This window comes from Mesoplodon mirus (assembly GCF_964341445.2).
Source record: "Mesoplodon mirus genome assembly, chromosome: 12".
Lineage (NCBI taxonomy): Eukaryota > Metazoa > Chordata > Mammalia > Artiodactyla > Ziphiidae > Mesoplodon > Mesoplodon mirus.
The window spans coordinates 55,057,090-55,080,033 of NC_138988.1; the positions used below are offsets into that span (position 1 = coordinate 55,057,090).

At 40.5% G+C, this 22,944-nt stretch overlaps 1 protein-coding gene across 12 annotated transcripts in view; it reads right to left on the bottom strand.

The window, feature by feature from the left end:
- The window catches only part of RBMS3 (RNA binding motif single stranded interacting protein 3), a gene marked incomplete at its 3' end in the record, with an annotated part of 743,397 nt that overhangs the window by 224,506 nt on the left and 495,947 nt on the right, over positions 1-22,944 (bottom strand). For all 12 annotated transcript variants that reach the window (XM_082637571.1, XM_082637569.1, XM_082637570.1 and 9 more), the window contains one exon: positions 9,919-9,998. In XM_082637571.1, coding sequence (XP_082493697.1) covers positions 9,919-9,998 — 80 coding nt within the window. The remainder of the gene's footprint in view (positions 1-9,918; positions 9,999-22,944) is intronic.

A 22,944-nucleotide genomic window follows, 5' to 3' on the forward strand; every position in this document is an offset into this window, starting at 1 on the left:
TTAGCTCTTCTCTAAATGCTTGATAGAATTCACCTGTGAAGCCATCTGGTCCTGGGCTTTTGTTTGTTGGAAGATTTTTTATCACAGTTTCAATTTCAGTGCTTGTGATTGGTCTGTTCATATTTTCTATTTCTTCCTGATTCAGTCTTGGCAGGTTGTGCATTTCTAAGAATTTGTCCGTTTCTTCCAGGTTGTCCATTTTATTGGCATAGAGTTGCTTGTAGTAATCTCTCATGATCTTTTGTATTTCTGCAGTGTCAGTTGTTACTTCTCCTATTTCATTTTTAATTCTATTGATTTGAGTCTTCTCCCTTTTTTTCTTGATGAGTCTGGCTAATGGTTTATCAATTTTGTTTATCTTCTCAAAGAACCAGCTTTTAGTTTTATTGATCTTTGCTATCGTTTCCTTCTTTTCTTTTTCATTTATTTCTGATCTGATCTTTATGATTTCTTTCCTTCTGCTAACTTTGGGATATTTTGTTCTTCTTTCTCTAATTGCTTTAGGTGCAAGGTTAGGTTGTTTATTCGAGATGTTTCCTGTTTCTTAAGGTGGGATTGTATTGCTATAAATTTCCCTCTTAGAACTGCTTTTGCTGCATCCCATAGGTTTTGGGTCGTCGTGTCTCCATTGTCATTTGTTTCTAGGTATTTTTTAATTTCCTCTTTGATTTCCTCAGTGATCACTTTGTTATTAAGTAGTGTATTTTTTAGCCTCCATGTGTTTGTATTTTTTACAGCTCTTTTCCTGTAATTGATATCTAGTCTCATAGCATTGTGGTCGGAAAAGATACTTGATACAATTTCAATTTTCTTAAATTTACCAAGGCTTGATTTGTGACCCAAGATATGATCTATCCTGGAGAATGTTCCATGAGCACTTGAGAAAAATGTGTATTCTGTTGTTTTTGGATGGAATGTCCTATAAATATCAATTAAGTCCATCTTGTTTAATTTATCATTTAAAGCTTCTGTTTCCTTATTTATTTTCATTTTGGATGATCTGTCCATTGGTGAAAGTGGGGTGTTAAAGTCCCCTACTATGATTGTGTTACTGTCGATTTCTCCTTTTATGGCTGTTAGTATTTGCCTTATGTATTGAGGTGCTCCTATGTTGGGTGCATAAATATTTACAATTGTTATATCTTCTTCGTGGATTGATCCCTTGATCATTATGTAGTGTCCTTCTTTGCCTCTTCTAGTGGTCTTTATTTTAAAGTCTATTTTGTCTGATATGAGAATTGCTACTCCAGCTTTCTTTTGGTTTCCATTTGCATGGAATATCTTTTTCCATCCACTTACTTTCAGTCTGTATGTGTCTCTAGTCTGAAGTGGGTCTCTTGTAGACAGCATATATATGGGTCTTGTTTTTGTATCCATTCAGCCAATCTGTGTCTTTTGGTGGGAGCATTTAGTCCATTTACATTTAAGGTAATTATCGATATGTATGTTCCTATTCCCATTTTCTTAATTGTTTTGGGTTCGTTATTGTAGGTCTTTTCCTTCTGTTGTGTTTCTTGCCTAGAGAAGTTCCTTTAGCATTTGTTGTAAAGCTGGTTTGGTGGTGCTCAACTCTCTTAGCTTTTGCTTGTCTGTAAACGTTTTAATTTCTCCATCAAAGCTGAATGAGATCCTTGCTGGGTAGAGTAATCTTGGTTGCAGGTTTTTGTCCTTCATCACTTTAATTATGTCCTGCCACTCCCTTCTGGCTTGTAGAGTTTCTGCTGAGAGATCAGCTGTTATCCTGATGGGGATTCCCTTGTGTGTTATTTGTTGTTTTTGTCCTGCTGCTTTTAATATGATTTCTTTGTGTTTAATTTTTGACAGTTTGATTAATATGTGTCTTGGCGTATTTCTCCTTGGATTTATTCTGTATGGGACTCTCTGTGCCTCTTGGACTTGATTAAATATTTCCTTTCCCATATTAGGGAAGTTTTCAACTATAATCTCTTCAAATATTTTCTCAGTCCCTTTCTTTTGCTCTTCTTCTTCTGGAACCCCTATAATTCGAATGTTGGTGCGTTTAATGTTGTCCCAGAGGTCTCTGAGACTGTCCTCAGTTCTTTTCATTCTTTTTTCTTTATTTTGCTCTGCAGCAGTTATTTCCACTATTTTATCTTCCACCTCACTTATCCGTTCTTCTGCCTCAGTTATTCTACTATTGATCCCATCTAGAGTATTTTTTATTTCATGTATTGTGTTTTTAATCGATGCTTGATTCATCTTTAGTTCTTCTAGGTCCTTGTTAACTGTTTCTTGCATTTTGTCTATTCTATTTCCAAGATTTTGGATATGGGAAATAGAATATTGGATCATCTTTACCATCATTATTCTGAATTCTTTTTCAGGTAGACTGCCTATTTCCTCTTCAGTTGTTAGGTCTGGTGGGTTTTTATCTTGCTCCTTCTCCTGCTGTGTGTTTTTCTGTCTTCTCATTTTGCTTATCTTACTGTGTTTGGGGTCTCCTTCTTGCAGGCTGCAGGTTCGTAGTTCCCGTTGTTTTTGGTGTCTGTCCCCAGTGGCTAAGGTTGGTTCAGTGGGTTGTGTAGGCTTCCTGGTGGAGGGGACTAGTGCCTGTGTTCTGGTGGATGAGGCTGGATCTTGTCTTTCTGGTGGGCAGGTCCACGTCTGGTGGTGTGTTTTGGGGTGTCTGTGGACTTTTTATGATTTTAGGCCACCTCTCTGCTAATGGGTGGCGTTGTGTTCCTGTCTTGCTAGTCGTTTGGCATAGGGTGTCCAGCACTGTAGCTTGCTGGTCGTTGAGTGAAGCTGGGTGCTGGTGTTGAGATGGAGATCTTTGGAAGATTTTTGCCGTTTGATATTATGTGGAGCTGGGAGGTCTCTTGTGGACCAGTGTCCTAAGTTGGCTCTCCCACCTCAGAGGCACAGCACTGACTCCTGGCTCCTCAATTTGGGATGATGTGTTGTCTCTTCATGTATTCCACAGATGTAGGGTACATCAAGTTGATTATGGAGCTTTAATCCGCTGCTTCTGAGGCTGCTGGGAGAGGTTTCCCTTTCTCTTCTTTGTTCTCACAGCTCCTGGGTCTCAGCTTTGGATTTGGCCCCGCCTCTGCGTGTAGGTCGCCGGAGGGCGTCTGTTCTTCGCTCAGACAGGACAGGGTTAAAGGAGCAGCCTCCTCGGGGACTCTGGCTCACTCAGGCCGGGCGGGAGGGAGGGGCACGGAGTGCGGGGCGAGCCTGCAGCGGCAGAGGTCGGCGTGACGTTGCACCAGCCCGAGGCGCGCCGTGCGTTCTCGCAGGGAAGCCGCCCCTGGATCCCGGGACCCCAGCAGTGGCGGGCTGCACGGGCTCCCGGAAGGGCGGTGTGGACAGTGACCTGCGCTCGCACACAGGCTTCTTGGCGGCGGCAGCAGCAGCCCCAGCGTCCCACACCCGTCTCTGGGCTCCGCGCTTTCCGTCGTGACTCGCGCCCGTCTGTGGAGCCCCTTTAAGCAGCGCTCTTAATCCCCTCTCCTCGCGCACCAGGAAACCAAGAGGGAAGAAAAAGTCTCTTGCCTCTTCGGCAGCTCCAGAGTTTTCCCGGACTCCCTGCCGGCTAGCTGTGGCACATTAGCCCCCTTCAGGCTGAGTTCTCGCCGCCAGCCCCAGTCCTCTCCCTGCGCTCTGACCGAAGCCCGAGCCTCAGCTTCCAGCGCCGCCTGCCCCGGCGGGCGAGCAGAGAAGCTTCTCGGGCTGGTGAGTGCCGCTCGGCACCGCTCCTCTGTGCGGGAATCTCTCCGCTTTGCCCTACCCAGGGTATGTGGGGAGTTTCTTGCCTTTTGGGAGGTCTGGGGTCTTCTGCCAGCGTTCAGTAGGTGTTCTGTAGGAGTTGTTCCACGTGTAGCTGTATTTCTGGTGTATCCGTGGGGAGGAAGGTGATCTCCGCGTCGTACTCTTCCGCCATCTTACCCGGAAGTCTCTCCATTGTCTTCTGAAAAGACTGCTCCACTGATAGGAACATGTGCTTACAGGCAAAAGCCTAGTTTAAGAGCAAAACGTGATTTCTTTTTCCTCAAACCAGTCTGAATGTTCTGCTCGTCAGTACATGTTCTTAGATGCCGAAGCCTTTCCACGTGGTGCTCCCGGGCTCTTTGAACGTGAGCTTTTCTAGTTCACGTCCTACAGATCCCTAAGTGCCCGGGAACTTACCCTTTCTGCTAGAAGTTTTAAAATGGAACGCTTTGGGGCTGCACAAGTTGCTGTGCAATTTGTTTTGGAACAAAGAAATGTCTGGGGTCAGGCAAGCAAGCAACTAATGATGCTTCATTTTGTCCAGAAAACATCAAGATCAATATGTACGACATGCGACATTTATGGAACGTGTTTTCTTTTCCCTCTAGGTGAGGGAGAAAATACCGGATGATCCCTTTCTGCAGAGCAATGACATGACTGACGCTATTTAACATGTCTTTGGTCGCTGCTTCCCACCTGCTGGTAGCAACACGGCCACATGGTCTTAGTTAATTTCCTGTATCTCACATACCAGAATTCAAATAATTAGATTTTCTTTGATGTATGTCTAGCTTCAGTGATCCAGGTAGCCAAAATCTGGGGACAGCGTTATAATTCAAAGTGAACAGAGCTAGTTCTGGGAGGCTGTAATAGGCATTAATGATCCATGATGTATTCATTAAAATAAAATGTGTTATGAACAAATATGAGGAACTCAGAGAGAGAAAGCCTGATCAATGTCAAAGTTTTGGGTTGATGTAGATTTTTATCTTGTTCTTCTATAGAAATGACACAGGATGGGATTTGGAAACTAGATCATCATCTCAGGAAAATAATGAACTTTGCATTTACTTTAAGAGGAATCACTGTCAAGAGTGACAGAACAAAAATGGCATATTTCCCCAAGTCATCTCTAATGAAGAAGGAAGGGATGTGAATATGGTACCGATTTCTCTCTGCTTGCTTAGAGGGAGGTTAGAAGCAAGGCTCACTCTTTTCCACAGCTGTCTTAGGGTCTGAAAGATCTTAGGTCATTTTTGGATCCTTGTGGGCCTCTCGTTCACACAACCTTAAAGCACTGCATTGAAACCATCCATGTGCTGTTCTAAAAACCCACAAATTTCTGAGTTCAAAATGCCAAATCTTGATAAAGTGAAACACTGAGGTTTTTACAATTTTTAAAGTTCTATTTTAATTGCAAGTGGTCAAATCAATTATAGATGATTTTAATTAATACCCACAAGCAAGGACCATCTCTCTAAAGCTATCTTAGTATCTAAAAAGTGAGGAATTCATCACTTCTTTTGAAAATATCAAAGGAATCACTAGTATCAGGGCTCATTGTGACATCTCACTCACATGCCTCAAGATGGAACAGAAAATAGGATTAAGATATGAGTTTCTGAAAATAAGACTTCAACCATCTACAAGATATAAGCAATGAGGACCAAGAAAGGCAAACAGCATGCACGCAAATTTAATTATCCCTGTCATGATGGAGTAAATGAACCCAGCAGTCATTTTACTGCAGTGATTTCCAAAATACCAGCCTCTTGCATTATGTCATTTTACTCCACATCAAACTTAAATATCAAAAATTATGTATCTTTACGTTGCTTCCATGTCCTGGCTATTGTAAACAGTGCTGCAATGAATGTTGGGGTGCATGTGTCTTTTCGAATTATGGTTTTCTCCAGATACAACCTAAATATCCATTGAAAGATGAATGGATAAAGAAGAATGTGGTACGTATATACAATGGAATACTACTCAGCCATAAAACGGGATGAAATAATGCCATTTGCAGCAACATGGATGGACCCAGAGATGATCATACTAAGTGAAGTAAGCCAGAGAGAGAAAGACAAATATAATATGATATCATTTATATGCAGAATCTAAAAAAAATGATGTAAATGAACTTATTTACAAAACAGAAACAGACTCACAGACATAGAAAACAAACTTATGGTTACCAAAGGGGAAGGGGGAGGGATAAATTAGAGTTAGATTAACATATACACACTATATGCTATATCTATATGTTCTTATCTATATATAAAATAGATAACCAACAAGGACCTGCTGTATAACACACGGAACAATACTCAATATTTTGTAATAACCTATAAGGAAAAAGAATCTGAAAAAGAATATAAATATGTATGAATATATATATATATATGTAAAAGAATATATATAACTGAATCACTTTGCTGTATACCTGAACTAATATAACACTGTAAATCCACTATACTTCACTAAAAAATTATATGTCTTCTGTTAGCATTTGAAGCCTTTATTAAACTCTATTTGACTTCCAAAGTAAGCATATATAAGCAAATTCAAGTACTGATGATGATCAATATTGTATATTTAATTCTATTATGTTGAAGGCTAATCTCAGAAGCATAAAGTTGTATCTCTTAAGAGTTTTTAACTGAGCATAATTATTCTGCCTCTCATGGTCCCATATGATAAAAGTGAGAGAGAAACCCATAACTAAGTTCTTGCTATTCACAATGTTTTCATTGGGTTGTAGCTATGATATTAGATAGGTTAATATCACAGCCTGCTTATTCAAGGAAGGATGCTCAGATCTTTGGGGGACTTGTAGTGACTTTGTCTTTAGCATTAAATTCTATTAGTCAGCTGTCTGTTCTATGGGTTAACCTAAAACAATTTCAAATCAATCAGGTCAAGAAGGATTTCACTGTCTTTTTCCAAAAAGGAAGAATCATAAAAAACTGAGACCTGTATTAAAACTTAAATGTAAGGCCAGAAACTATCAAACTCTTAGAGGAAAACATAGGCAGAACACTCTATAACATAAATCACAGCAAGATCCTTTTGGACCCACCTCCTAGAGAAATGGAAATAAAAACAAAGATAAACAAATGGGACCTAATGAAACTTCAAAGCTTTTGCACAGCAAAGGAAACCATAAACAAGACCAAAAGACAACCCTCAGAATGGGAGAAAATATTTGCAAATGAAGCAACTGACAAAGGATTAATCTCCAAAATTTATAAACAGCTCATGCAGCTCAATAGCAAAAAAACCAACAACCCAATCCAAAAATGGGCAGAAGACTTAAATAGGCATTTCTCCAAAGAAGATATACAGACTGCCAACAAACACAAGAAAGAATGCTCAACATCATTAATCATTAGAGAAATGCAAATCAAAACTACAATGAGATATCATCTCATACCAGTCAGAATGGCCATCATCAAGAAATCTAGAAACAATAAATGCTGGAGAGGGTGTGGAGAAAAGGGAACACTCTTGCACTGCTGGTGGGAATGTGAATTGGTACAGCCACTATGGAGAACAGTATGGAGGTTCCTTAAAAAACTACAAATAGAACTACCATATGACCCAGCAATCCCACTACTAGGCATATACCCTGAGAAAACCATAATTCAAAAAGAGACATGTACCAAAATGTTCATTGCAGCTCTATTCACAATTGCCCGGAGCTGGAAACAACCTAAGTGTCCATCATCGGATGAATGGATAAAGAAGATGTGGCACATATATACAATGGAATATTACTCAGCTATAAAAAGAAACGAAACTGAGCTATTTGTAATGAGGTGGATAGACCTAGAGTCTGTCATACAGAGTGAAGTAAGTCAGAAAGAGAAAGACAAATACCGTATGCTAACACATATATATGGAATTAAAAAAAAAATGTCATGAAGAACCTAGGGGTAAAAGGGGAATAAAGACACAGACCTACTTGAGAATGGACTTGAGGATACGGGGAGGGGGAAGGGTAAGCTGTGACAAAGCGAAAGAGAGGCATGGACATATATACACTACCAAACGTAAGGTAGGTAGATAGTGGGAAGCAGCCGCAGAGCACAGGGAGATCAGATCGGTGCTTTGTGACCGCCTGGAGGGGTGGGATGGGGAGGGTGGGAGGGAGGGAGATGCATGAGGGAAGGGATGTGGGAACAGATGTATATGTATGACTGATTCACTTTGTTATAAAGCAGAAACTAATAAAAAAATAATAATAATAAAAATAAATAAAAAAAACTTCAATCAACAATAATTTCCACCTATTTTGTTCATTCTTGAATTTTTTCTATAACCATGTAATTCACATCCAGTTTGAATGCCTTCTATATAAGTAGCCATCTGTTGGATTAAAATAAGATGAATAAGGGGAAAATCCTTTAACAATGCAATTCCTTTACTCAGTGATGGGTCTGAGCAGAGTGTCTTAAAATGTCCTTTATGCTAAAAGAAAAAAAAAAGTATTTCTCTTAAAATGCAAGGGCAGCTGACATGCTGAGATGAAAACTGCTAACTCTTTTCTCAACAACACCATATGTCTCCAATTGGATCATAATGCAGCCGGTTCTCAAGGGAATGTCACACATGGAAACTAACCAAATTGAGGTACAACTTCACTGCCGGCTCGTGATTAACCAGGGGCCCTACTTTGGGATTTTCCAGATCATCCAAGTGTCAGTCTGACGGGCCTTTCTCCTTTCCCAGCATCCTCCCAAAACTGAGTGAGTCATAAAAGGAACCTGATCCCGCTACAAAAATATTTCTCTTTTTGTTCAGACTTCCTTTTCTATATAACCTCAATATATTTTAAGGAACCAAAATGCTCAACCCCTGAACTCTCTAGCCATGGGTTTTAAATAGTAGATACTTCATGTAGCAAACACTACAGAGAGGCAGCTTAAAATCATCAAAAGGAAAAATATTGTAAGACTGAAGAATTTCACATTTTTTCTCCTGAGAATCACAGAAAATCGAAAAGCAACAAATAAACCAACATGTATAGTCAGATATTTCCTTATCTATTTGTTATAATTTTTTTAAGAACTTCACTCAACCTTTAATATTTTTATGCATGAGTAAGATATATTTTTTCTTCCAGTTTTATTGACATATGAGTAAGATATATTTTTTAATTTACTCACTTAATATTCAATACTTTTCATATATACTACTTCCAAATTAATATCATGTTGAGGTATTTCTAGCTCACATCCTGATACATGTGATATAGTCAATTCTTTTACATTGACTGTAATTCTTAATAGCATAAAGTTGTATCATCTTATAACACACGTCAAATCTTAAGAATTTTGCCTTTGGAAATGTGAAATGCCCTGAGGTAGCCTAGATTGGTGCTTCCTAGACTACCTCTGATGCATGGACAGCTTAAAATAAATTCAATGTGCATTTGATATTTTTGTAAAATATGAAGTTATGCACTAAGATTTCATGATAATGTCATATTGCTATAAAAGTTTCTAAATGCTTACTCTCCTTTTCTGTACTCTTCTTGTCATGGACTGGTAAGAAATGTTTGTCAACTGGCCTCAATCTATGGATGCCACTGTCATTTTATTTATAATATATCACTGTTTAGATATGTTACAAATTAGAAATCAGGATACCAATATTAATGATAGGAGTCACAAACTTTCTTCACTTCAAGTGCATTTTAACCTATTCTTTGCTATCTTTTTCTTCTAATTCACTTTAGGGAATTAGCAGCAGAGATTCAAAAGACAGGCCAAAGAACAATCACCAAGAAGCTTTTGGTAGTTTTGAGAAAGATGCATTGTTACATAGTATTAAAAAATACATATTTTTGGGCCTCCCTGGTGGCGCAGTGGTTGAGAGTCCGCCTGCCGATGCAGGGGATGCGGGTTCGTGCCCCAGTCTGGGAGGATCCCATATGCCGCGGAGCGGCTGGGCCCGTGAGCCATGGCCACTGGGCCTGCGCGTCCGGAGCCTGTGCTCCGCAACGGGAGAGGCCACAACAGTGAGAGGCCCGCATACCGCAAAAAAAAAAAAAAAAAAAAATACATATTTTTAAAGGCAAAAATTTCCCTCCCAGTGGCCAACCATGGGCTTTACTATATACTCATTCTGATAACAGCAATGAGCCTGGATATTAATTAATAACTACTTTATGGTATTTCTTACCTGGGATGCCTGGTGGTGTTTTCAGATATTTTCCATTAAAATGTTGAATTACCACTTCACATTTTTCAGTAGACTCCATTCTGGGAAAAGAAGTAAACAGGGGATCATATGCTTTCATGAAGTTGTACATATCCAGGAAAAATAAGTTAAAAAGAAAAGGAAATTAAGAAAACCATAGAAAAGCTTGATTTCAGAATTTTACCAGAACCACCAACTGTTGCCATGACCACCATGACCAGGTGGATAGAACACCACAAACTCATCACTACTGAGAGCATCACTTACTCTACTGAATGTTGCCACCGTGGACAGCACTGTGCAGAGTCATCACCCAGACGTAATCCTGAGGCATTATCTTACTTAATCCACACAGCAATGCTTGACACTTGAAAGTGCTCAATAAATGTGTGTTGAATGTCTGAGTTAGCAAACTGGAGAGGCAGGTCTCGTTATTGCCCTTCACACTAGTGAGGGCAGCGAGGCTTAGCGAAATGAACCACCTTGGCAGTTAAGTGGTAGAGGCGGGCTTTTAGCTGAGGCCTGGGTGACACCAACCTGCACAGGAACTACTAAGCTGTACCTCAAGGGTCTCCACAAAACAAGGGGAGGGGATGCACTGCGTTTAAACAGCTGGTGGCCTACAGGAGAGATTCACGCAGTGGTGTTGTCATCAGCATCGTGACGGCTTTACTGAAAACTCACTGGGTGAGAGATAGAAGGGAGTTATTTGGGGTCCCAAATGTGTGAGGAGAACATATATACACAAACCTCAGGTCCTGAACTTTCTTAATTTTCAATTTCAGACAATCTTCTATTTTTTCAAACTGGGTATCAATATTCCTAGACTGGATTTCTTGTGCCAAATTTTGGCATCTCATATACAAGCTAATAAATAACATTCGGGGCCATAGCATCATACTGCCAACATTAGCAGCGTTGCTGTCTCCTAAGTAGAATGGTATCAGCAACATTTTCTAAATAGTAACTATATCTGGACTTTATTATTTTGTAAAACAGGGTGTGGAAGATAAAAATTAAAGGGTCAACTGTGATCAGAATAAATTAATTCCCACTAACGGTACACTAGAGGAAAAACGGACTTAAGAAATGGCACACATACATATAAAAGAATGTGTATGAAATGTGTGAAATTTTTTGTCTAAAAGGCAAAGTGTATAATTTTGGATTTTCTGCTCTGTTATTAATATGAACTTTCTTGGAATGGAGCCCTTTGACACAATTTGTAAAACTTTCCTACATCCAAATTTTATGTGTGTTTTCATATTCATATTACATGCAGAGAAAAAAAGAAAAAGAAAAAATATATATATATAAGCAAATGCCAAATAAGTTATATATTTATTACACCGAGAGGAATTCAAATGTGAGAGGAATTGCAGAAGTCAGGAAAACTCTGAGAAGTGGGCCCAGGAGGACAGAAAGGCCTTTGCAGAAGTAACTAGGGTAGGGGCCAGGCTGGGAGGGGGCAGGCTATGTCCTTGTAGACGGGGTAGAGTGAGTAGACCACTGTGGCCCAGGGGAAGGTTCACTCAGGGAAACTCTTGGACGTAAGCTGAGGGGTGCAGTAAAGAGCATATGAGTTATCAGGTTAAGAAAAAAATTTTTTTTTATTGAAGTATAGTGATTTACGACGTTGTGTTAGTTTCAGGTGTACAGCAAAGTGATTCAGTTATACATACATATATATCTATTTTTTTTCAGATTCTTTTCCCTTATAGGTTATTACAAAATATTGAGTAGAGTTCCCTGTGCTATACATTAGGTCCTTGTTGGTTACCTATTTGATATATAATAGTGTGTGTATGCCAATCCCAAGCTCCTGATTTATCCCTACCCCCATGTGTCTCCTTTGGTAACCATAAGTCTGTTTTCTAAGTCTGTGAGTCTTTCCGTCTTGTAAATAAGTTCATTTGTATCATTTTTTTGATTCCACATATAAGTGATATCATATATTTGTCTTTCTCTGTCTGATTTACTTCAGTTAGCATAATAGTCTCTAGGTCCATCTGTGTTGCTGCAAATGGCATTATTTCATTCCTTTTTATGGCTGAGTAATATTCCATTGTGTATGTATATACCACATCTTCTTTATCCATTCATCTGTTGATCGACATTTAGGTTGCTTTGATGTCTTGGCTACTGTAAATAGTGCTATGAACACTGGGATATATGTATCTTTTCAAATTACGGTTTGCTCCAGATATATGCCCAGGAGTGGGATTGCAGAATCATATGGTAGCTCTATTTGAAGATGGTTTCAAAAGCACGTTCCATCTGGGGAGCTATAATTATTTTATGACTCAAATTAAAAAAACAAAACAAAACATTTTCCAATGTGTATTCCTAGGAAGCATGGGACAGATGGACACTTTTTCTGCATTGATATGATGGAGAAGCAGAGCAGGACCAATGTCGGGGGTACACATGCAGTACCAGAGCCCTGTGCTGAGAAAAACCTTGCACTTGATTTAAAGTTCTGTTATCACCATCTTGACACTCTTAATACATTTTAAACAAGGGGTCTTGTATTTTTAATTTTCACTAGATCCCACAAATTACATAGCTGGTCCTAATATGACAAGAAAGTGCAGGAAACTAATCTGACATTAATAGGTTAATGTTTATTTATTAGATGCTCATTGGATCCACACAGTGTTATTTTGAAGAACATCTGAAGAGTGACTCACTTTTGTGTCGAAATGCAAAACTAAAACTCTTTAAGCGTAATAATACCCACTTTTAATAAATAAAAATAAAAACAAAAATAGCATTTTATTCACTGCTTAATCACAAATTCCCCCAAACCAGAGGATATTTGGATTAGAAAGATAAGATGAATCATTTCCCATTCCAAATATTGAGGAGCAGCTAAGTATAATTTTGCTAACTCCTTCACATTTTCTTTCCAGAGGAACTTTTTACATCTTCCAACTTGTTAGTTTTTATTTTTTTAAAAAACTAAATTTATTTATTTACTTCTGGCTGCATTGGGTCTTTGTTGTGGTGTGCGGGCTTCTCACTGCGGTGGCTTCTCTTGTTGTGGAGAATGGACTCTAGGCACGTGGGCTTCAGTAGTTGTGGCATGTGGGCTCCAGTAGTTGTGGCACGTGGGCTCAGTAGTTGTGGCTCGCGGGTTCTAAAGCACAGGCTCAGTAGTTGTGGCACATGGGCTTCGTTGCTCCGCGGCTTGTGGAAATCTTCCTGGACCAGGGCGTGAACCCATGTCCCCTGCATTGGCAGGTGGATTCTTAACCACTGTGCCACCAGGGAAATCCCTTAATTTTTTTTTAACTAGGAAACTTCCATTTCTAGGAACAAAAGAATTCAAATTCTGCTCTTTCTCTTTTCCCACAGGACCCACTATCCATTGTCTCTTAGGGAAGATAACCTTCCCTCCTAGCAGAGACATGAATGAGAGAGGAAACGTGCACCCTTAATTACTACAGATGTTGCTTTATGGAATTTTGATTCCAGGAGAGCTATGGAGTGAAAAGCTTATGCCCCAGGGCCCCCTCCCAGTTCAGTCGCTCTCTGGGTACTCGTCTAGATAAAAGGCAGTTAAGAATCTAAAGCTTGCTTGCCAGAGTCCTACAAATCAAATCCTTCCCCTTTTGTCTTTAAAACGACATGGAGTTCTAAACGCACACTGAAACTGGATGGGGGATAGTGTGTGTGTGCTTGGTGGCTTCATCTTGTCCATCCACCCAAAACATTTTTGTCCTGGTTTGAAAGCCTCATATCTTCCCTTTTGGATTCTAGTACGATCATCTTTTGTTAAGACTGGTTTACAGCCCCACCAAGCCCAGTGGAGGCCATTTCTGTGAACACCAGACAGCAGCGTAGAGTGTTCACTCTGGCTTCATTCAGATTTAACTAAGTATATGTCTGCAGGAGCCTTTAGAGACTCATCTCTGAAAGAATAAATGCAATAAAAGTCTGTTTTCTGTAGCTGCCAGTGCTTAGTGTCAAACCATGTTATGTGGCACTACCCAGCAGTGACAATTTCATTTTAATACACAGGGCACATTTTAACAAGGCTAAGCCATCCCAGCAAAGAGGGCAATTGAGGAGCTGCCAAGAGGAAAGGCTCAGAGTGAGACCCATGGAACTCTGGGGGAGAGACTGCATTGAATGGCCACCTTAGCAAGAATGTGACCATTTTCTTCTCCAGTTTCACAATTAGCCTATTTGAAATGCCAGCCCAAGCTATCTGCAATCTGGCATGTGCTCCACTTGAAACTGACACTAATATTATCAAGTGGGTCTGAAAAGGCAGCGTGCCAGACAAAGCTGCCTTTCCATGGCTCCTTCAGATGGGCCACTGAATCCCTACAACGGCACTCATTCTTTCTAGGCGGTACGTGAACCCTCTCACATCCCTCAGAAGAGCTCGTGTGCCTGGCCAACCATTCACCCGACAATGCGATGCATTAATTAGGTTCCTACAATGCTCCAACCATTGTATAAAGTCTCAGGGTTTTCTGTTAGGTCTGATGTTTAAATACAAACGTGCATTAAAGGTCCTGCTTGACATTCTTTCTTGTCTCTGTGCCTAGGAACCTGGCTTCAGTCATTCGAAACGCACCACTGAATTGTGATTTAGAGAAAATTTCTTTTTTACAACAGCTACTAATAGGTGCTAGTTTCATAGCCAGTACAATCCCCACGGGCAAATTACACCAGATGAGAGCCTGATCCAATACCGGGAGAATGTTCTGGGTCAGACTTAACACACAGAGGTGGCAAAGTATTGTGTAAAACGATTTGCAGCCTACCTGTCTCACCTCCATGGAGAATCTCTCAGTTTATGATCTTAAAGCAATAAGCATGATTACGCACATAGTTAAAACAAATCCACCCCGTCATTTATGTTGCTTAATGAAAGGTTTCCACTATTGTGAAATTTTTGTGGTTTTGCAATCACAGGCTCCGTACAAATTATTGGCGACTTAGAACAGACAGCTTTGCAAGCCATTCATCCTCGCTTCCGGTAAGATTTGTGGAAAGTGTCAACATGAAAAGATTTTGTAAAAAACAAATTATGTCATTGACTTCATAATCCATGGTAACAGAAGGAATAATAGTGAATTTCAGCAAGAAAGAGGAGTGAAGGAGTTGAATTTTCTCAGTTTTTGCAATTTGTTTTCTTCCTTCGAGGGGCTTGACATCTTTAGGAGACAAGTGTCATAAATGCCAAGTAGGGCAGTAGACTGGACTTCCTACCACCTCCCTTTGCAGAAACTCTGACATTTTGGTGGCCTCTTGCTTAGCACGGAAGCACATTCCTCTTATGAAATGGAGCTATGGATAATATATGGTTCATGAAAACCCACTCCAAAACTTTAGAATCACATATATTCAGGACTGGAAATACCAACTTCTACATGGTACAGAGGAAGAAAATAACACCAGAAAGCAGTGGCTTCTCTAAAGTTGAGTTGGTGGAGGAGCCTGCAATGGAACCTTTTGTCTGTTGACGCTGAGTTTGTTGGCTTGTTTGGAAGGGATGGGGCTCCACTGCTGGCCTCCTGTCATCACTCCTGATTTCCTGCCCTGATCTGCTTTCATCTGTGTGGAAGCTGGATGGGGCCGGCCATCTCCATTTCATTCAGCCATGATTAACTAGAGTAGGTGTTCTCAGAAATAGAGATTATACGCTGATATGATATCACAAGAAGGGCACTTCACCTGTGTGGTATTCTTTCCAAAACTTAGACATAACATGGATCCCATCATAAATAAGCATTGAAAAATGCAGACCTGGAGACATTTTCCGGGATACCTGGCTGGGACTACTCGTGGAAAACAAGGAAAGTCTGAGATACTGTCAGAGACCAGAGCAGACTGATGAGAAAAACAACCAAATGCAAAATGGTACCAGGGATTGGATTCTGGAACAAAAAGAGAATATCAGTAGAAAAATTGGTGAAATTCCAATAAAGCCTGGAGTTTGGTTAATAATAATGTACTGATGTCAATTTCTTAATTCTGACAAATATGTCATGGTAATGCAAAGGGTTAAGAATGGGGAAAATTGGATGTAGGGTGTACAAAACCTGTGTATTACCTTTGTAACTTTTCTGTAAAACTAAACTTATTCCAAAATAAAAAAGCTTATTTTAAAAATGATGGTACATTAAAATTATCAGGGAACTATTTTTTAAAAATACCAGTGTCTGGGCCCCAGCTCAGGAGATTCTGACCTAATTGCTTTGGCATGAAGTCTAGGCACATTTTTTTTTTTTTTTTTTTTTTTTTTTTGCGGTATGCGGGCCTCTCACTGTTGTGGCCTCTCCCGTTGCGGAGCACAGGCTCCGGACGTGCAGGCTCAGCGGCCATGACTCACGGGCCCAGCTGCTCTGCATCATGTGGGATCTTCCCGGACCGGGGCACGAACCTGTGTCCCCTGCATCGGCAGGCGGACGCTCAACCACTGCGCCACCTGGGAAGCCCTAGGCACATATTTTTGAAAGCTGCCCAGGTGATGCCAGTGTGCCGTCAGGGTTGAAAACCACTGTTCTGGAGTTCTCTGTCAGGTGCCCCAAACTGGAAACCATGGGCCACATCCAGCCTTCACGAATGTTTTGCTTGGGCTGCAAAGAGTTTTTGAAAAATTTGAAATGGTTGTCAACATTTAGAGATTGGGAGACTTCACATGAAAATGTGAATTTCTGATTCCTCTTGAAAGATGAGATGAAAGACGAGATAAGGTGTTTTCTGCATGGCGACTATGGTATAACAAAAATAAATTTGGTCTCTGTCCTTGGTTCCTAGCGCGGAACTCCTAAAACTCTGCGGACTTCCCGAGTGAAAGGAATGTCTTCTGTTATTTGTCATGGATCAATTTTGACTATACCTGGAGTTTACGTTAATGAGGTGATTCAAGGTGAGACCCCTAGATAGCTTCAGAATAGGGCTGGTCACCAGAAAGACCAAAGAATTAGAGGGCTGGAGCTGTCAGGCCCACTCTTCAGTGTCTGGGGATGTGTGAGGGGCTGGAGATTTGAGTGAAACCACCAAGTGCCAATGATTTAATCAATGGCACCTATGTGATGAGACCTCCATTCAAACCACTGAACAACAGGGTTTGGAGAGCTGATGGGTAGGTGGGCACACTGATGTGCTGGGAGGGCGGGACACCTAGAGAGGGCAGAGAAGCTCTGAGCCATTCTCCCAACCCCTTCCTTGCCCTATGCATCTCTTTCATTTGGCTGTTCCTGAGCTGTATCCTTTATGACATACAGGTAAATATTTAAGTGTTTTCTTGAGTTCTGTGGATAGTTCTAGTGAATTTTCAAGCCTGAGGGGTGTCAAGGGAACCCCTGAATTTGTAGTGGGTGGGGCAGAATTGTGGGTAGCCTGGTACCCCATTTGTGGTGGTGTCTGAAGTGGGGACAGTCTTGTGGGACTGAGCCCTTGAACCTGTGCAGCCTGATGACAACTTTGAGTAGTTAGTGTTAAAACTGAAATGAATTGTTGGACACCCAGCTGGAGTCAGAGAATTGGATAATTAGTATGGAAAAATGACACATATTCAATGTCACAAAAATCCACATATTTGGTGTCAGAAATGATGTCAGAAAAAAGACATCACAGCAAAGTTACTCTAGATTTGAGCAGTTGTTTTCTGTAAGCAGAGCCAGTTTGCCATCATTCCAACCTACCTGTATCCATTGACAGTCTGAAGGAGAAGTAGCAGGTGGTGTTTATTGCTGATTTTGCACTGCTTTCTATTTCTACTTTTTAATAGTGGAGTCAAGAGGAAAGAAAATTAGTCAACTCATCCATGTGTGCTGATGTTTTCTGCTTAGCCCTCCCCCATATGCCTTCTCTGCTCTGCTCTATGCCCCAAAGAAGTGACCCTTCCATGGACTGTATCACCTTTGCTCTGTTACTTGATGGTTTTTATTAGTGTCACCACTGGAGGCCTGGTGGAAACAGAGAGAGATCTGACTGGTCCTCCTCATCCTCTCTGCTTTGGCACCACGTCTGTCTGGCAAGGGTTACATCCCTCCCTGTCTACAGCGCCTCTAGGGGGCCCCTCCTCCAAGGCTCTGGGTCTCACTGGGCTCTGGACACATGGCTTCACCTGCTGTCTGCTCTCAGGGGTAAAGGCTTCCTTCTGCTGCTCATCTCTGGGTATCTCAGCATCCCTTCATCAGTTCCCTTAACTCTGCCCACACTTCTGTAAATACTCCTCCTCCATGCTAGCCTCTTGAGTTGGATCATTTGTGGTGAAACTATGTTTCTAGCCAGCACTTTGACGGCTTCATCATAAAACTATCAATACCCAAGGAACAAAATGATCTCTGAGGCTGTGTATTTCAAGAAAAATGTAAGAAAAAATAAGTTTACTTACACTTACTTAGTCTGGGAACTGCTTCTTTCAGACTACCTACCTACCCCCAGCTGACATCCTTGTCTGGATGCATCATAATCTAAATCTATCTTTTAACCATAGATTAATTGTGTTCAAAGGGAATTTGGTAAAGAAATGGAAAAACATTCAATTCAAAAATTAAAACTGAGATAAAGAAGGAATCAGTAAGTATAATATGTTCAGGTCTAGAAAAATCTCACCATTCAATGCAACTGGAACTCATTTGATCAGTTTTAATCAATCTCTTTGAGCTGCAGCCATATTTCATTCATTACTAGATATTACTATCTATTACATCTCTCTTCTTTTTTCTATAATATATCAACCTTGCCTTTTTTCTGTTTCCCAAGTATGAGGAACTGGCCCCAGCTTAGCTCTCCTTCTCTCTTTTCCTCTGCTGGGACAGCTCTCTTCTCTCTCCAGGCCCACCAGGGAGTCTCATGCTGGTTTCTTCTTATCATGTGCACCTTAGTTTTAATGCTCTCTCCTCAGAGGGCTTTCCTGTCCTTTACCTCAAACCTCTCATTTTGTCACATTCTCTATAGCACCCCTATGCTTTATTTTGTTTTCATAGCACTTTAGTTATTTGATATTGTTGATACTCATTATTTACTATTTTATGTTTGATGACATACTTATTGTGTCTGCAATCCAGTAGAATGCCAGTCAATGAAAGCAGATACTTGTGTGTGTATGTGTGTGTGTGTGTGTATGCACATCTCTAATTATCACATGTAGAATAATTACTGGCATATTAGTAGTGCCCACATATTTACTGGGTGAACTGAATGAATGCACGGATGAATAATTTTAGGGGACTTCCCTGGGGTGCAGTGGTTAAGAATCGGCCTATCAGTGCAGAGGACACGGGTTCGAGCCCTGGTCTGGGAAGATCCCACATGCCGCAGAGCAACTAAGCCCGCGAGCCACAACTACTGAAGCCCGTGCGCCTAGAGGCCGTGCTCCGCAACAAGAGAAGCCAGCACAACGAGAAGCCCGCGCACCGCAAGGAAGAGTAGCCCCCACTTGCCGTAACTAGAGAAAGCCCACACGCAGCAACAAAGACCCAAGGCAGCCAAAAATAAATAAATAAACAAACAAACAAATAAATAAATAAAATCAAGATGTCAATACTCTGTAATGACCTACATGGGAAAAGAATCTAAAAAGGAATAAATATATGTATATGTATAACTGATTCACTTTGCTGTACATCTGAAACTAACACAACATTGTAAATCAACTATACTCCAATAAAAATTTTTAAAAAATACATTTTACATATCAGGAAGGGAGGCTAAAAGAGTTTAAGTAACTAGTCCAAGAACACAGATAGGAAGAACAGAACTAAGATGAAAGCTAAGTTATTTCTGACCATAAAGCCATATTTATAACCACATGGGTATAGATGGATGTTAGGTTGGTCCAATTCATAGAAAGCAGAGCATGCATGAAAGATATTAAATAAAAGAGGCTCACATGTGCCCTCCAAATGATATTTCGAAGTCTTTCTCTTTATTGGCTGGAAGCCAACAACCTACCTGAAATCCCCACAGCCTTCAGGGCCCAAGAGTCCCTGTCATGGTTTGTACTTAGGGCAAGCACAGGGTAAAGAGATCTTACAGACCCTGAGCACAGGGAATGGCCTCTATTTCCAATTGCAAGGTAACAAAGTTCTCCAATTTCAGTTTCACAAGGATAAATAATATTCAGAACTCTCCTCCCATCCCACAGAGGGCTGACTTTGGAATAATGCCATTCCAATTTCAAAATAATAGAACAATAAACTGTATGTTTTTTCTCCTTTTCTAAGTTTTTATAAAAGCATGTATACAGAAAGATGGAAGACCAGGGGATTTCAGAATAATAGATTATTCAATGCAATTTAATTCATTTGTTTGTTTGGTTGACAGGTTGGTTGGTTGGTTTGGGTTTTGAAAACCAGGGCTCCTAATACACGGAAAAGAAAGTAGAGTGTTCTGCCTTTTCTAGCCATGACCATGACTTTCTGATGTTAAAAGACAGAAAGACAAAGAGGCAACATAAAGAAACGATGAAGATAAACACATAAAACAAGAATAAAGAAGCTACAGGGTGGACCAGGGGTTTTCTCTTTAGTGGATCACATCTGCTGGCAATTGAGAGAGGAATTAAAATTACTAAAAGGAATAACAGTCCACCTTCTTTTCAATCTCAGCAAACACAGTTGTAACCTGTTTCTGTGCAAACACAGCTGTAGTTTCATGGTTACTAATCACTAAGTTTACATTTTAGAGATTTTCTTTGCTCACATTTGATTTCCTAGTCCCATGCATTGGAGACAGTAATGGCAAATGAACTGCCAAAACATCAAGGGAGAAATATTAACACAACATTTCTTAAAGATGGATTTAAGGTAGATAGGAATCGAAACACATTCCAAACAATAAAATCACATTTAGATAGGCTTGATGGTCATTTTAAAACATCATATAGTTGCCTACAAAGAAAGTATTGGCATTTGCCTTATAATTTTAAAAATTTCTATATTTTCTTTATGCTTATTCTGAATCCAAGTTCTCTTTCCATTTCGGGAGGTGGGAGAAGATATAGGCAGCAAGAAATGTCAGGCAGTGGAAAGTTAAAGAATAAAATTGTAACGATACTTAAAGTAATTAAAAGAAAATACAAAAATAATATTTTAATTAATTTTTAATAATCAGGCTGATATTTGTCTTCCTGTAACTGTGATTAATTTTTTTACTTAGTGAAAAGAAAGAAGAACTGAAATGGTTTATTTGGAAAACTTGCCCATTTGGTAGGGAGTGGTAGAACACTGCCCAGATGTTAAAAGTCATTCAAACAAAACTCCATGAGAATCAAATTAAGAGTACTGAAGAGAGGTGAAAAAAACTACAGAATACAAAGGTCTCTGTGCTCAGCGGTCTCTCACGCCCTTTAGCTCACCAGGGGACAGTAAATGCATTGCTTAAAGAGGTTCTATGTTCCCAGATGTTGAAGCTGGAGTAATTGTGAACGCTTACCCTCATCCCTTCTCCACTTTGGGTCATTCTTTACCGGCCTCTCATAACACTCGTCAATGTGATTTTTGTTAGACAAACGGTCTTATGTTTCTGGGAATGGGAAATGGATAACGTGAACATGCAGTCCTGTCCCTCCAGACTCAGGCTGATTTATGTTCTGATCCTCACGCTGGAAGGCAAGGTAGTCTGTTGGCACCCGCGAGCTCTGCAGTAGTGGGTCTGACTGCCTGAATGTCAGCATTCCCACCATAAACTTTTGTTTTTCAGGGTTTATGACTTGGCTATAAAATGCTGCCTGCAGGGGGGTGGATCTTACAAAATTGTTTTATGTTACAAGAGAGGAAAAAAAAAATAATAAAATAAAATGAAAGTCTGTAATTTCAGACACTATCTACTGCCTCTGGAACGTTAAAAAGCCTGTAATTGTGCTGTCTATAAATAATATAAATATTATTTAATATAAATATAAAACGAAGATACCACCTTTACTTTGAAGAGGTGATTATCAAAGAAGATGAATATAGCTTACAAGTAAAATAATAATGGGGGTTTTCTTTTGAGTCAAAGGAATTTCAGGATCTCTTGCACATGAACCAAGAGCCACACCTGGGATTTTGTCTCAAGATGGCAGTGCAGAAAGACCCTGAGCTCACCTCCTCTCACAAGCACACCAAAATTACAACTATTTACAGAACTATCAATGGAAAAGACTAACTTACCAGAAAAGATCTTCCACAACTAAAGATATATCATTATTTGTTTGGCTATAACCCTTGTGATCTTGAGAACATGGGCTTATGTTCACCTATACCCGAACCTATAAGTGGGTTCTCCTGCTTATCTTCTGTGAGATATTGTACAGAATGTTAAACTTCTCTTGCCTTCATTTTTTCTATAACTGTAAAATGTGAATATAATAATATAACAAAACAATAATAATTAACTCAAAAAGCCAAAAAGAAAAAAAAAAGGAGGAACCACAATGAGACAGGTAGGAGGGGTAGAGTCATGGTATAGTCAAGGCCCTTGCCCCCCGACCCCCCGCCAACCCCAGTGGGTGAATCACAAAGGGGAGGATAATTACAACTGTAGAGGTTCTCCCCAAGGAGCAAGGGGTCAGAAACCCACATCAGACTCCCCAGGCTGGAGGTCCTGCACTGGGAAGACGAGCCCCCAGAACGTTTGGCTTTGAAGGCCAGGGGGGCTCACTTTCAGGAGACCCAGAGGGCTGTGGGAAATAGAGACTCTACTCTTAAAGGAGGCACACAAAATTTCACACGCTCCGTGAATGAGGGCAGAAGCAGTAATTTGAAAGGAGCCTGAGTCAGACCCACCTGCTAATCTTGGAGAGTCTCCTGGAGAGACAGGAGGCAACTGGGACTCCCCCTGGGGACAGAGATGCTGGCAGCAGTCATTTCTGGGAGCTCGTTCTGCCATAATAACACTGGTGCTGGAAAGTGCCATCGTGGAATCCTCCCTCTAGCTTATTAGCCTCAGGACCCAGCTCCATCCCCACCCACCAGTCTGTTGGCACCAGTACTGGGACAGGCAAGAATGTGGAGAAAAGGGAACTCTTGTACACTATTGTGGGCATATGAATTA